Genomic DNA, 16,611 nt, shown 5'->3' on the forward strand with positions numbered 1-16,611 from the left:
TTTTGATGACGATGCAGAACCGGCGTTCCTGCTGGATGTCGGTATGAGGTGAGCGGGAGGCACGTGTGGTCAGCATCGCCCAGCAACAGGGCCGGAGGGAGGGAGCGAGCGTGCTCCCTGGATTGACCCCTGAGGTGTTTGTCCAGTGGACCGCTCTCTGGTCTACTTGTGGGTGGGGTGGGGTCGCCACCTCCGAGTTGCCCTGAGGCCTTTCCCATCTCGCTGCTGCAGATGTTGTGGTGCTGCCACTTCTCAGGATGGTCGTAGATTACAGGTGCAGGTGGGGGCCCACAGCATAAAGCCATGGCTGATTTGGTATGGAACCAGCAACAGCACTGGAGAGAAGTCGGAAGGATAACTGGAATGGGAAATTGAATTATTAGATTAAAGCAACAGAATGCTACCCCCCCCCCCCCCCCCGAATTTAGGACTAGGCCACATAATCAGAGTTGAGGGAACTTTTGTCACTGGCTGTGCTATATCTGACCTCTGAGTACTTGACACTGCCAACGGGTGCCTCCTTTGGTTCAAGTGTTCAAATTTGGATGACATTTTTCACCTTGGCGAGCACAAATATTTGCCAACTTTCAGCTAATAGTGCCTGTAAACTAGTGTATTGAACACTATTTTCCACTTAATGTATCTTGTGAACAGGCCGCCAGGCCTTCTTGGTTACTTAAATGGCAGGTGGGAAGTTATACAAGGTGAAGTACAAAACTCTAAAACATGGAAAAGACAAAATATTTCAATTTTGAAAATAATTATATCAATCAATCAAACAGTGTTATAGCTGGATCTGAGGAGATTTGTCGGTTCACACGGTATTTGCATTACAGGTGAGTTTAAATGAAAGTTTATTTGCAATTTCAATGGCGTTCGTTCCCCGTCTTGTCTTAACTATTAAGAATTTTTTTTTGCTAATTTTCTGGATCATTGCCAAGTGTTGGAGAAAATCTATGGCTTAAATTTTATCTACCAGATTCTTACCATTTAAATCTGAACGACCTCTGGATTATTTAGTTTATGGATTGGTCCAGAATAGAAATGTTCACTGACTTGGAAATGTAGGATCGAATTGGGCATTTTGGATCAGGGGCCTGAAATTCACTATGTGTTAGTGAATCAAGCTGCTCCAGGTCAAAACCTGGCTATCTCCATTAACTACTTAATCTGTGGAGAGAAATAATGTTTTATATATACTTGCCATAGAAGGAGTGCAACAAAGGTTCACCAGACTGATTCCTGGGATGGGATGGTAGAATTGTCGTATGAGGAGAGATTGGGTCGACTAGGCCACTATTCACTGGAGTTTGAAAGAATGAGAGGGGACCTTATTGAAATATATGACATTCTGTCACAGCTAGGGATGATGTTTCCTTGGCTGAGGGGGGTCTAGAACAAGGGGTCACAGTCTCAGGATATGGGATAGGCCATTTAGGACTGAATGAGGAGAAATTTCTTCATTCAGAGGGTGGTGAACCCATGAAATAAGGTGGTGAACCCATGAAATAAGGCTGTGAAGGCCAAGTCACTGAATGTATTTAAGAAAGCAATAAATAGATTTCTAGACTCTAAAGGTGTTTAGGGGTATGGGGAGAGAGCAGGAGTATGCCGTTGAGATGGAGGAACAGCCTTGATAATGTTGAATGACGGAGTGGGCCCGATGGCCAAATGACCTACTCCTACTATTTTCTACATGTTTTCTCCAATTAAGGGGCAATTTAAAGTGGCTAATCCACCTACACTGCAAATCTTTGGGTTGTGGGGGTGAGATCCATGCAGACGTGGGGAGAATGTGCAAATTCCACACGGACAGTGACCCGGGGCCAGGATGAACCTGCCGTGAGGCAGTAGTGCTAACCACTGTGTCATGATACCATCCAATTTTCTCTATTTCTATGACCTTTTGACAACTGAAAAAAGTCAGAAATATAACAGTTTTCAAATAAGTGTAGAGGCAGTGAAAGGGGGAGGAAGGAAAATAAAGTGACAGTCTGATAGGGTAAAATGCAGGAGAGATTAAATGACAATATCAGGTGGTATTGGGACAAGTTTAGAGGAGCTGTAAATGACAATAACAAAACCAGTAGCAGCAACTGCTGCCTTAAAAGAGTAGTTGTGATCTGAAATTGAACTTATGGAAAGTTGTAAAAATTAGATCCTGTCCCTTGAGCTTCTGTTGAACCTCATTGGAAGAATGTGAAGCCAACAACAAGAGATCAGCATGGAAGTGGTATGAAGAATTGAAATAGCAATCAAAGGGAATGTCAGGATCATACAGGGAAAGTGATTTGAGGTCTTCAGCAAAGTGATCATCTGATCTCCGTTTCGTCTCCCTACCCTAGAGAAGACCACATTGTCACCCACCAGTACAGTATAATAAATTACAGAAAGAACAAGTAAATCATTGTTTCAGCTGGGAGGACGGTTTGGGGTCCTGGGTGGTGGGAAGGAAGAAGACGAAAGAACAGATCTTGAATCAAAAGATAAAAGCAAATTACTGTGGATGCTGAAATCTGAAACAAAAACAGAAAATACTGGACAACCTCAGCAGGTCTGACAGCATCTGTGGAGAGAAAATGGGAGCTGACGTTTCGAGTCTGGATGACTTTGTCAAAGGTCTTGAATCTCCAGCACTTATGGGGGGGAAAAAAGGTGTTGAGGGCGATAGAAGACAAGACCAGAATGTTGCAGGTGGAATTGTTCCTTCAGAATGCTGAAAGGGGAGGAGGGGTGTTTGCTGGCAACAAAGTGACCAAAATAACTTGAGGATGATTCAGTGAATGTGAAGTCTTGAGTGGGACATATGGACAGGGGGTACTCTGATGGTTCTGGGAAATGTGAATGAACCAACTTCGGTTGGTTCTGTCAGTTTTAACCTCATTGTTATTCTGAAAGAGTTAAAGGAAATAAATACTTTTTAACTTTGGAGTAACTATTTTAAAAAAAACCCAGACCCAGCCTTGCACAGGATCGACTACACCCCCCCACCCCCCCCACGCCCCAGTCCATGCTCCTCGTCTCACTCCAGTCCGACACCTATTGGAACCACTTACCTTTTAATTATACCTCTATTGCCACAAAAAAGGGGCATGACTTTCCTCTCTGCGCCCCAGTTACTCCATGCTGAGGCAGCTGGGAGCCGAGCTTTGCTGCTCCTGCCTCGCCCAGCTTGAATGAGGAAGTTTGGGCAAGTCGGAGGCTTTGGAATCCCAACATGGATAAATCTAGCGAGAGTGGAAATCTGCCAGAGATTACTACTGAGAGTAAATTATGGGTGTATATCATTGAAGTACCATTGGATTAACAGCTATAATTTCACTGCATTCCTGTAGAACATAGCTTCTATAATGGCTCTGCAGCGGGTGGTGAGAGAAGCAACAAGAGGCAGAAACATACTTGACCTCGTTCTCACAAACCTACCTGCCGCAAATATGTGCATGACAATATCGGTAGGAGTGACTATCACATGGTCCTTGTGGAGACAAAGTCCCATCTTCACATTTGAGGATACCCTCCATCATGTTGTATGGTACAAACACCATGCTAAATGGGATAGATTTTGAATAGATCCAGAACCATAGAGTGCAGTTAGAATCTATCTAGTCCATTGTGTCTGCATCGGCAGAAATGAAACTAACTGCTCATTTGAACCTCACTTTCCAGTATCTGGTCTGTAGCCTTGTAGATTACAGCACTTCAGATGCAGATCCAGGTACATTTTAAATGACTTGAGGGTTTCAGCCTCAACCACCAATTTATGCAGTGACTTCCAGACACCTACCACTCTCTGGGTGAAAAGGCTTTTCCTTGCGTTCCCTCTGGTTTGAATCACGCATCGCACAAAGGAAGATGGTTGCGGCTATTGGAGCTCAGTCATCTTAGTTCCACGGCATCACTAGAGGAATTCCCCAAAACAGTGTCCTAGGCCCAACCATCTTCAGCTGCTTCATCAATCACCTTCCCTCCATCATAAGGTCAGAAGTGGGGATGCTTGATGATGGTGCAATGTTCAGCACCATTTGCAATCTCTCAGATACTGTCCAAATGCAGCAAGACTTGGACAATATCCAGGCTTGGGTGACGAGCGGCAAGTAACATGCGTGCCACAAAAGTGCCAAGCAATGACCATCTCCAACAAAAGAGATTGTAACCGTCGCCTCTGGACATTCAATGGCATTACCAATGCTTGATCCCTACTATCAACATTCTGGGAGTTACCATTGATCAGAAACTGATCTGGACTAGCCATATAAGCACTGTGACAACAAGAGCAGGTCAGTGGCTAGGAATCCTGTGGTGAGTAACTCTCCTCCTGACTTTTTACTTGTCTGGATGAGTGCAGCTTTAACACCACCCAGGAGAAAGCAGCCCACTTGATATACATCTCATCCACAAATATTCACTCCCTCCACCACCAACGCACAGCAATAGCAGAGTGTGCTATCTACAAGATGCACTTCAAGAACTCACTAAGGTGCCTTCGACAGAACCTTCCAAACTCTCAACTGTTACCATCTAGAAGTACAAGGACAGCATATACATGGGAACACCACCTAAAATTTCCCCTCAAAGCCACGCACCATCCTGAATTAGAAATATATCACCTTGATTGTCGCTAGGTCAAAATCCTGGAACTCCCTCCTGAACAGCGCTGTGGGTGTACCACGTGGACTGCAGAGATTCAAGAAGGCAGCTCACCACCACCTTCCCAAAGGCGACTAGAGATGGGCAAGAAATGCTGGCCTAACGTCCCATAAATGTATTTAAAAAAAATTAACCTTTTTAATTCAGATCAGGAAATAAGCAGCTCTGGACAACAGGAGAGGGAAGGCAAAACAAAAGTATAGTCTTTGGTAGAATGCAAAGGAGATTAAATGACAAAATTAATGGGTGGTAATGGGACAAGTTTAGAGGAGCTGTAAATGGCAATAACAGAACCATTTGGCGCATCTACTACCTGAAACAAAGGGATCGGTGGTTATGGAGAAATGGAAGTGATGTGTTTTGGAAACCTGTTGAACACAGTCGAGAACAATCTTCAAGTGAGAAAAAAGAAAGACACATTGAAGGCGTGTTACTAAACACATCTTCCCCTCACCTGACAGCATTCTGAAAGGACTGCTCCCTCTGTGATAACCTCTGTGATACCCTGGTCCGTGCTATCACCCCAACACTTCAACCCCATCCTACATAATCATATGAAGTGTAACTCCTGCCCCTTTACCTCCGCTCTACTCACTGTCCAAGGCCCCCAAACACACACTTTCCAAGTTAATGCAGTGATTTACTTTTAATTCTTTTAATTTAGTTCACTGTATTTGCTGCTCATAATGGTCTCTACATTGGTGACATCAAACTCCGACTATGTGACCGCTTGGCAGAAACCTCTGTTCAGGCTGCATGCATGACGCCAACCTTCATGTCGCTCGCTATTGCAATTCGCCATCTTGCTCTTATGCTCACATTTCTGTCCTAGACCTGCTACAATGTTCCAATGAAGTTCAGCGCAAGCTGGAGCAACATCACCTCATCTTCCAATTAGACACTTCACGGCCTTCTGGACTTAACACTGAGTTCAACAACTTCAGACCATGAATTCTGTCCTCCATTTTTAAATATTTCTGCCACGTATTAGTCTGTCTATTTCAGACAGCTGAGCTACATTCTGCTGTTCGCACCTACTCTGAACCGATGCTTTGTTTCTTTAATACAATCATCACCACTCTCTTTGCCTTTGGCTCGATGACATCTTTAATCTCCCCTCCCTTCTAACCTATCCCTGATCTTACTGTTCCCCCAGAGTGCTTCACCTGCCCCCCACCCCCCACCCTTGCCTTTTGTCAACAGCATAAAACCCATCGTGTTCTTGCTTCTCTTCAGTTTCGAAGAGTCATATTGGACTCAAAGTATTAATTTTGTTTCTCTCTCCACAGATACTGCCAGACCTGTTGAGCTATCCAGCACTTTCTGTTTTTATTTCAGACCACCAACATCCACAGTATTTTGCTTGTAAAGACATTGAAGCACTAGTAGCAGGGTGGGATTGTTAGAATAGGTATGACAGAGGCAGAGAATCTGAAAGCATGGAATAAATTGTTTTTGATATGTATAATTTTCAAAATCTAAAATTTTATCTTTTCCACATTTTAGAGTTTTGTACTTCATCTGTTACGTTTCACCTGTCGCTTAAGTAACTAAGAATGGTTGGTAGCCAACCTGTCCACAATATTCAACTAATATACCCTGTAAGATAGTGTGAAGTGAATGCAGTACATGCAGGACACTATTGGCTAAACATTATTAGTACTCAAGCAGTATACAATCAAGGTGGCTGTGGAAATAAGTAAGTTTATGGTAGATTTTGGTCGACAGCCTGTCCTCAGAAACGGAGATGGGAAGGGAAGAGTCCGTCCGTGATGGACCATATGATGATAAGACAGGAGAAAATTGGAAACAAAGTTGCTGAAAAATTCAATTTTGGGGCAAAAGCAGGTAGTGACGCCGACAGTCATCAATGTACACAAAAAGGAAGTGAGGGAGGGAACCTGAGTGACAAGGAATGTTTTCACATATCCCACAAGAAGGCAAAACGACCCACATGGGTTTCCCTAACGACACCAGTTGAAGCATCTTCAGGTGTCAGTAGAAACTCAATACCCCAAATGAATTCCTAGGCTTTCCTTTTTATAAATATTAGACTTTAGGCTTAGTTGACTGTATTTTGTACGGCCAAGCAAAACTCAAATGACATATACTGATAACAATTAACTTTTCCATGATAGTCATTGATTTGATGATAGATGATTAATAATAACAATAGTCTTTAGTGTCACCAGTAGGCTTACGTTAACACTGCAATGAAGTTACTGGGAAAAACCCCATGTCGCCACATTCGTCTGTTCGGGTACACAGGGAGAATTCAGATTGCCCAATTCACCCAACGAGTCTTTCAGGACTCGTGGGAGGAAAATGGAGCACCTGGAGGAAACCCATGCAGAGATGGAGAACGTTCAGACTCCGCACAGACGGGAATCGAACCCGGCATCCTGGCACTGTGAAGCAACAGTGCTGACCACTGTGCTACTGTGCCGCCCTAGAGGTTCAGAGGTTTCTTATTGAAGTGAATGGCAAAACTGCTGAAACCTGAATCATGATTGCCTTAGTAACTGCTTGGTGTTCAATCTTTTTCATCTTAGGATTTTTCTTTACTTTACCAAGTCTTGGGCAAATACTGTGTTAAGTGCGTTAGCTAAAAAATTGGCAACTGAGCAACATCCTCAAATTACTCCAATACAACCTGCGTATTTCTCCAGCCAGTGCATTTCCAGAGGTGTTATCACTGATATGGCCATGATGCCGGCACATCATTCTGAAGAGGACATCAATCTCTACACGCCTCCCATAGCAGTACGTGGCATTACTGAACTGAACAGAGACTTATTTAGAAAGAACGTGGCCCTTCCAGCTCTCAAGGTGAAAAAGGATGTAGTGAACAAAGTCATGAAATCTTTGAAAAATTCAGCACTTAAAAGACCTGGACTGAAGCGTGTGATTGAAGACTCTGAAGATGAAACATATAGACTTGTTTTATTGGATCCATGCAAAATATTGTGCTCAGAATCTTTTGAGGTCTCCGAGAAGGCTGTTCTAAAGGAATATAATGTTGATCTTCAGATTCATATGTACCGTTTAGCAATGACTTATGAGCATTTCAAACCTGAAGAGATTCTAAAGGCAGTTTTGCCTGAAGGACAGGATGTAACTTCTGGATTTAGTAGAGTCGGCCATATTGTCCACATGAACCTTCGAGACCATCAGCTTCCTTATAAATATTTGATCGGTAAGGTCTGAGTATTGTTGCTTCTAAAGTAGTTTATCTTTGCCCTCGCTACATTGCTCAGTGAGCCAGCACAAGCCTCCTTCAGTTCTGTAACCATTCCATGTGTCAAGTAAATATTTGTAAATGTTACGAATATTTGGATACAATTTCAAATTATTGCAGTTAATTAAGGTTTGAAGTTTAAATTTGTAAGTAACAGGGCTTTCCTGCTTTAGAATCAGAACAAAAACGTATGCATTTTTTCTGCATTAATGTATTCTTAAACAAATTGTCACTAATCTTGTTTCCTAGGACAAGTTATAATGGATAAGAATCCTGGAGTAACTTTAGTGGTTAATAAAACCAATATTATTGACAACACTTACCGTAATTTTCAGATGGAAGTACTAGCTGGGGAAGGCAATATGATAACCAAGGTAAGATTTTCAAATTTGACAACAATTTTCTATATTCCCCAATTAATTTTCCTTTTTAAAAAAAAACTTCCATCTTTTAAAATTACATCCACAGGATAATTTTTGAACTCTCCAATTAACAACAAGGATTATGAAATGCCCGCTATGTAATGATCATAGTTTAAAAGCATGAGAGCATTCTCAACATACAAACTTGAGGAGTCATGAAATGGGAAGGATTGGGTTTTCTTTGGAGGAATATAAAATGTAACGCATGTGCACAAGCTCTTTAACATATGGCGGTATTCGCAATCCAAATAGAAACAGTTAATGCAATAATCACCTGACTTATGCCATTGGGCATCAAACTGCAATGAAATACATAATTGTCTAGAAAGACAAATCATGGCCGGGATTCTCTGATCTCCCGCCGGGTCGGAGAATCGCCGCCGGGGGGGGGGGGGGGGGGGGGGGCGAGAATCGCGCTGCGGCGCCATTTCTCAGGCACCCACGGGATCACTGCCGCGCCGGTCGGGGGCCTTTGAAAGCGGCCCCCACGGCGATTCTCCACGCCTCGATAGGCCAAATGCCCGCCAGGTCCCGCCGGTGTAGGTTACATATGGTCCTACCCGGCGGGACCTCTTGAGTTCTGGCTGCGGGGGCCGTCCTGGGGTGGTGGGGGGGGTGGCGGCGGGGGGATCTGACTCCGGGAGGGGCCTCCATGGTGGCCTGGCCCGCAATTGGGGCCTACCGATCGGCAGGCGGGCTATTTCCGTGGGGGGCCTATGTTCCTCCGCGCCGGACCCCTGTAGGGCTCCGCCTTATTGCCTGGATGCCAGCACGGCGAAGGGAACCCATGCGCGAATTTGCGCGGCCGTGGCGCAGCTTTTGACGCTGGCGTCAGAACTTGGCCGTGGGATCGGAGAATCCCGGCCCCTGTCTTTTTAGGATCCTAAACAATTCTTTCAGGAAAATAAAATGATATGCTGATTGGGTTGTCGGTGAGAAGGAGGATGTAACCTTGCTCTTCAAATAATATTATTTACCACAAATCAAATTTCCCAATACAGGAAAAATTAATTTCTGCATTCTAATTTTAAAGTATATATTTGGTGAGATAATCATCACTTGAATTAAATTATTTTCTTGGTTGCATGATGAAATCTGAAGCCCTGGTTTTGGGTTTAATTTAGGCTACAAAGTATTGTTTGAAACAAATTAACCCTAATTAAAGTTTTACTCGAGTATCTAGGAAGGAAAACTAGGGAGTGGCTGGAGTGAAGTATTGATAACCTTGAAGTCATAGAATAGTTGCAGATTAGAAGGACATAATTTTGCTGCTCATGTCTGTGCCGACTCTGCAAGAGCCACTGAATTTGTCCTATTCCCCCACTCTCCCCATAATCCCATATATGTTTTCCCTTGAATCAAGGGGGAATGTTTACCTGAGAGTCACGTTTTAGACCATATTTGCAAGTAAAACCTAGTTTACTGTTTGTCTGCTACATGGATTTACTTTAGGAAACCGGGAACATTTGGTGGAAGGTAATTGAGACAGCAGTATTCCACTCTTAGATTCATTGTCTCCTGTTTCTATAGGTACTTAAAATTGTATAATAGCTTTGGAAAGGTGTACATGTACAAATTGACATTGCTGAGCTAGTGGGGAATACTCTGAGTGATGGTGCTGAGCCTGTGGGGAACACTGACAATGACATTGTAGAAACTGTGGGGAACAGTGAACAATTCGGGTGGCATGGTGGCACAGTGGTTAGCACTGCTGACTCACGGCTCCAGGGACCCACGTCCAAATCCAGCCTCAGGTGACTGTTTTAAGTTCCCACTTTCTCCCCATGTCTGCTTGGGTTTCCTCCGGATCTCCGGTTTCCTCCCACAGGAAAGATTATGGGAATGGGGTGCTCTTTCAAGGGCCGGTGTCGACTCGATGGACCAAATGGCCTCCTGCACTGTAAATTCTATGATACTATGAATGACATTCCTGAACCTGTGGGAAACACTCTGTACAATGACATTCCTGAACCTGTTGGGAACACTCTGTACAATGACGTTCCTGAACCTGTTGAGAACACTCTGTACAATGACATTCCTGATCCTGTTGGGAACTCTCTGTACAATGGCATTCCCGAACCTGTTGGGAACACTGTACATAGTGTCATGAGAATGTCGCTTTAAGAAATGTTTGGCTGTTCATATTACTGCAGTGATGTCAGAGAGTGGGTGCAGCTGGGTTGTCTGTCAGCTTTTTATTTTCGTTTTAGGCTGTTTGTTGCAGGGTGTGTTTAGTTTAGTTTTCGGTGTTGGAGCTGAAGCCAGACAGAGCAGGTGTACTGTTGATCTCTCTGCCGTGAAAAGACTATCTCTTGATCATTTGGTGAATTGAGAATTATAAATGTTCTCAGTAGTGAATGTAAACCTAATGTGCTTCTGTTAAAAGGTGTTTATTTTGTCTTCTGGGTGTTGTTTGGGAAGTTATTAAGGATTACTTAGTGTTGTATTCTTTGGGGGTTGTATTTGACTTGGGTTGTATTTGACTTGATGGTTGCTAAGATGTTCACTATGTTTTAAAAAGGCTAACCTGAGTTCATAGAATAAACATTGCTTTGCTTTAAAAAATACTTCTACATTTCTGCTGTACAACACCTGTAGAGTGGGCTGTGTGCTCCCCATACCACAATCTATTAAAAGCTGTGGGCCAGGTGAATTACATGATACCTTTTGGAATTCTCTACACCCTGGCCCATAACAAATGACATTCCTGAACTTATGGCGAACGCTCTGTACAATAACATTCCTGAACCTGTTGGGATTACTCTGTGGGATTACTGTGTACAATGACATTCCTGAACCTGTTGGGATTACTGTGTACAATGACATTCCTGAACCTGTTGGGAACACTGTACAATGACATTCCTGAACCTGTTGGGAACACTCTGGGCAATGACATTCCTGAACCTGTTGGGATTACTGTGTACAATGACATTCCTGAACCTGTTGGGAACACTGTACGATGACATTCCCGAACCTGTTGGGAACACTCTGTACAATGACATTCCTGAACTTGTTGGGAACACTCTGTACAATGACATTCCTGAACCTGTTGGGATTACTCTGTACAATGACATTCCTGACCCTGTTGGGAACACTCTGTACAATGACATTCCTGAACCTGTTGGGAACACTCTGGACAATGACATTCCTGAACCTGTTGGGAACACTGTACAATGACATTCCCGAACCTGTTGGGAACACTGTACAATGACATTCCCGAACCTGTTGGGAACACTCTGTACAATGACATTCCTGAACCTGTTGAGAACACGCTGGACAATGACATTCCTGAACCTGTTGGGAACACTGTACAATGACATTCCCGAACCTGTTGGGAACACTCTGTACAATGACATTCCTGAACCTGTTGGGATTACTCTGTACAATGACATTCCTGACCCTGTTGGGAACACTCTGTACAATGACATTCCTGAACCTGTTGGGAACACTCTGGGCAATGACATTCCTGAACCTGTTGGGAACACTGTACAATGACATTCCCGAACCTGTTGGGAGCACTCTGTACAATGACATTCCTGAACCTGTTGAGAACACGCTGGATAATGACATTCCTGACCCTGTTGGAATTACTCTGTGGGATTACTCGTATAATGACATTCCTGAATCTGTTGGGATTACTGTGTACAGTGACATTCCTGAACCTGTTGGGAACACTGTACAATGACATTCCTGAACCTGTTGGGAATACTCTGTACAATGACGTTACTGAGCCTGTGGGGAATACTCTGCACCGTGATGTTACTGAGCCTGTGGGGAATACTCTGTACAGTGACCGTTACTGAGCTTGTGGGGAATACTCTGCACCGTGATGTTACTGAGCCTGTGGGGAATACTCTGTACAGTGACCGTTACTGAGCTTGTGGGGAATCTCTGTACAATGATACTGAGCTTGTGGGGAATACTCTGTACAATGACGTTACTGAGCTTGTGTGGAATACTCTGTACAGTGATGTTACTGAGCCTGTGGGGAATACTCTGTACAATGATGTTACTGAGCCTGTGGGGAATACTCTGTACAGTGACGTTACTGAGCTTGTGGGGAATACTCTGTACAGTGATGTTACTGAGCTTGTGGGGAATACTCTGTACAGTGACCGTTACTGAGCTTGTGGGGAATATTCTGTACAGTGACGTTACTGAGCTTGTGAGGAATGCTCTGTACAGTGATGTTACTGAGCTTGTGTGGAATACTCTGCACAATGGTAATTTTTATCAGGAAGAAGGTAATATTGTATTTTTTTCAAAAGACAAAGTATGATTGCATCTTCAAAACAGCGATGAGTTGAATTCCAGGGAGAATTTTTCAAAATATCAATTCTTTCACTAGGTGTGGGCATCACTGGCTGCCAGCGTTTACTGTCCATTCCTAATTGCTCTTGAAAAGGTGGTGGTGGTGAGTTGCTGCTGAACAGTTGCAGTCCATATGGTGAAGGTACACCGAAGGTGCTGTTAGAGAGGGAGTTCCAAGATTTTGACCCAGTGACTGTGAAAGAACGGCGATACAGATCTAAGTCAGTATGCTGTATGGTTTGGAGGGGAACTTGCAGGTGATGGTGTTCCCATGCATCTTCTGTTCTTGTCCTTCAAGGTGGTAGAAGTCGTGGACTTAGAAGGTGCTGTCGAAGAAGCCTTGGTGAGTTGCTGCAGCACATCTTGTAGATGGTACACATTGCTGCCAATGCGCATCATGATGGAGGGATGAATGCTTAAGGTGTTGGATGGGGTGCCAATCAGGTGGGCTGCTTTGTCCTGGATGTAAAGCAGCATTTAACGGCAGGATATTTCTATGGTTTAATATCAATTGTATATATTTAACAATTTCATTATTTACCTATTACAAACATTACATAATTTGTGTCTTGATAGGTCAAGGAGAACAATATAACGTATGAATTTGATTTTTCCAAAGTCTACTGGAACCCTCGGCTCAGTACAGAACATAGCCGAATAGTTGGGCTCCTGAACTCTGCAGATCTAGTGTATGATGTGTTTGCTGGCGTTGGGCCTTTTGCTGTTCCAGCGGCGAAGAAAAACTGCAAAGTCCTGGCAAATGACCTAAACCCAGAGTCATTTAAATGGCTCGTCCACAACTGCAAACTAAACAAAGTAGACAAAAAAGTACAGGCGTTCAATATGGATGGCAGGGACTTTATTTTGGGCCCAGTTAAAGATGATTTAGTAAAACAAATTGATGTGCTGTCATCAAAGGAGAACAAAACCTCTATTCACATAGTTATGAACTTGCCTGGTTTGGCCATTGAGTTCTTGGATGTCTTCAGACAACTCCTGCAAGAGCAGAACCCAGTTCATGCTTTACCTACAGTCCACTGCTATAGTTTTTCCAAGTCTGATGAACCTGCCAAAGATATTCAGAGAAGAGCAGAGGATTTCCTAAGAACCTCCTTAGAGGGACGTTGCTCTATCCATTTGGTTCGGAATGTGGCTCCAAATAAGGAAATGATGTGTTTAAGTTTTAAGATCCCTGCTGAGGTGCTGTACAGGAATCACTTGGCAGAAGGAGGTCAGTACTTAAGTAGCAGTACCTATTCTTACAATGGCACATCATAATCTTTACAGCTTCTGGCATTCAGTATGATTTTGCTTACTACTGTGGCTGTGACTTAAATATTAAATACATCAGAAACAAGACAATTGTACTAGAAGAAAATATTGTTACAAGTTTAGGGCCTTGAGTTAGATATTCTCTCAAGTAGTGCAGTACTAGCCAGTCCTTCGCAGCATGCGTTTATGGATGTTCCCTGACATTTAAATATATGTTAGTAAATGTAACCCGGGGGTTTAGCACCAGTATCTCTGCACCAAAGAAGTGGGTCCTCTTGATTCAACTAACATTATTGCTAACTACAGCCCTACATGCTACTTCTGAGCCTGGTCAATACTTACCTTCACAGTATTCTCTTTGAAGACCTGACTGAGAGCCTCTGCCTTTAATCCCCTCTATTCAGAACCAAAAAAAGGAATAGCAAAATGTTTAGCACTTTCAGGAATTTCAATTTTGCCTCATATCAGTACTTTTCTTGATTAATATTCTAAAATGTTAAGAATTCTGACCTGTCATAAGATTCAACCATACTGATAAAAGGTCACTGATAATGATAGAAGATTTCACCCATCGCATTGATACAAATTAGCAACATAAGTTTAAAGTTACTACAGTCACAGGTAAATAAAAATACTTGGACTTTATTGAACCTATATCCAGTTTTAAAAAGTGAAGTTTTGCTTTCGGAAAATATCTAAATTTAGTTAAATCAAATATTATTCACCCCACACTATCCCGCCACTTTCATTACTAATGATCTGTTTCTCATATTTCCCACTGTGCCATGAGGCATTCTTGGATATCTCATTCATACTTCAAACTAACCGTTACAAATACGGTAAATAGTGCATCCCTTTGATGATCTGACCTACTATGGGAAGTTACTGTTCAGAGAAACACGAACGATCATCTGCCATCTATCACTCTACGTGTCAGTTAACAGTTAACACAAATGACTATTCACGTGTACATTGTCATTTATCTTGAAGACTGCTCAGTTTAGTTTGCCCATTAGTGGAGCAACATTGCACTTGTCAACAGTTATTGACCGAACACCAGTAAAATAGATTTTAATATTTTAAGGGATATATTTAAATATATATTTAATAAATTTAAATATTTTTATACGTTTGCAGCCCAGAAAAATGGCAAAATATGAAAACATAGTGATCAAAGCTTCAAATGGTTAAAAAATAAATCAACTTTTTTCTTGTAAGTTTTATAGTTTGGCTACAGTTCAGAAGTTCTGTTATTAATATACAATCTCGCTTTCATCTTTCCAGACAATACTGAAGAACCAGCTCCAAAACGTCTACGGCCAGATGAGATTACTGCCTCAGAAGGACCACAGTGACTTGTGATAAATGAGCAACATCATTTTTAGCAGTTAAGAAACCGAATACAGTGCAATTTAATTACCAGTCAGTAAAAGGAATCTCAGAATGTTTGCATCATTTCCTGGACTCCATTCTCCTGGTCATGATTTGCTTCTATAAACAGCCAGTGATTTGTTATAATGGGTAATGAAGCCCTCTCAAGGGCTCACTTTTTTTCTTGCTCACCAGGATAGAATTCAATATCCACAGTGGAAAAGCCATGTTAATAAGTAGCCAATGAGAAATCCTGCCTTCAGCAACACCATTAGAACTGCAAATATATATATTTTAAAACGTATTGTACATTAATCATTTTAGTTTTTTGGATTTGAAATAGCCTATGGTTGGCACAGCAGAGAATAGTTGTGTACATTTTAAAAATAGATGGCTTCAGCCCAACTGCAGTAAAATAAATTGCATTTGTCATAAACAAATTTACTTCAGCTCTGGTATCTCATTATTAGTGGTCCAACTTACAGGAGTAATGAAGCAATTTGCATTTTATTGAAAGACTACATCAAGTTATTCATGTAACCAGTAACAGTGACACTTATTTTATTCATTTTAAATCATGAAGTAAAAATTTCCTGAGGTTGTTCTGAGTGGAGTGTTAGTTCATTAAGCATTTTTGTATATTATTTGTAATGCTCCGCTGTTGAGATATCACATCCTTCAACCTCAATTTGGTCTACTCCGATTCAGTACAGTAATAATACTGATGCTATTTTTGTGATATCAAAGGCAATGAAAACCAGTCAAATAGTTGTTTAGCATCATAGAAGTTAAAGAAATAGTTGAGTAAAGTGCTTTGCAGACACATTTTTTTCTGCACATTTTTGGGTTGTGGGGGCGAAACCCACGCAGACACAGGGAGAATGTGCAAACTCCACACGGACAGTGACCCAGAGCCGGGATCGAACCTGGGACCTCAGCGCCGTGAGGCGGTTGTGCTAACCACTAGGCCACCGTGCTGCCCCCGCTTTGCAGATACATGATGTAGTTGTAAATGTGGTTTATATGTCCCAAAATGTCTTGCCCTGATATAATTATTTTTTTAAAAATGTGACTGAACTTAATTCTAAAACAGCCTGCAGTTAATTCGACAGGTTTGATTTATTTTTAGTGCTCAGCATTTTGTTCATCAATGTGAACAGTGATGCTGGGGAATGGAACATATTTCTGCTTTTGCAAAAGTTAAATACTATTCTGCGGATGTCAGAAATCTGAAGTAAACAGAACATTCTGCTAATACTCAGCAGGTCTGGCAGCATCTGCAGAGAGAAAATCAGAGTTAACAGGCCTGTGATCAGTTTTTACATTTCTGCTTTTGGTATCTAGGGCATC

General features: G+C 42.3%; 1 protein-coding gene across 5 annotated transcripts; it reads left to right on the top strand.

Annotated features, from left to right (window-relative positions):
- The first annotated feature begins 5 nt into the window (after positions 1–5).
- trmt5 (tRNA methyltransferase 5) lies at positions 6–15,862 on the top strand. 5 transcript variants are annotated; one of them, XM_038775575.1, is made up of 5 exons: positions 6–48; positions 7,200–7,843; positions 8,135–8,259; positions 13,195–13,849; positions 15,175–15,862. In XM_038775575.1, exons 1-5 carry the CDS (start codon positions 44–46, stop codon positions 15,243–15,245), a joined length of 1,500 nt encoding a protein of 499 aa, XP_038631503.1. In that variant the 5' UTR covers positions 6–43; the 3' UTR covers positions 15,246–15,862. The 5 variants fall into 5 exon arrangements, with proteins under 5 accessions (XP_038631503.1, XP_038631474.1, XP_038631482.1 ...); XM_038775546.1 differs by lacking the exon at positions 6–48 and adding an exon at positions 61–836; XM_038775554.1 differs by lacking the exon at positions 6–48 and adding an exon at positions 62–280.
- Positions 15,863–16,611: the final 749 nt, after the last annotated feature.

Source organism: Scyliorhinus canicula, chromosome 2, assembly GCF_902713615.1.
Source record: "Scyliorhinus canicula chromosome 2, sScyCan1.1, whole genome shotgun sequence".
Taxonomy (NCBI): Eukaryota; Metazoa; Chordata; class Chondrichthyes; order Carcharhiniformes; family Scyliorhinidae; genus Scyliorhinus; species Scyliorhinus canicula.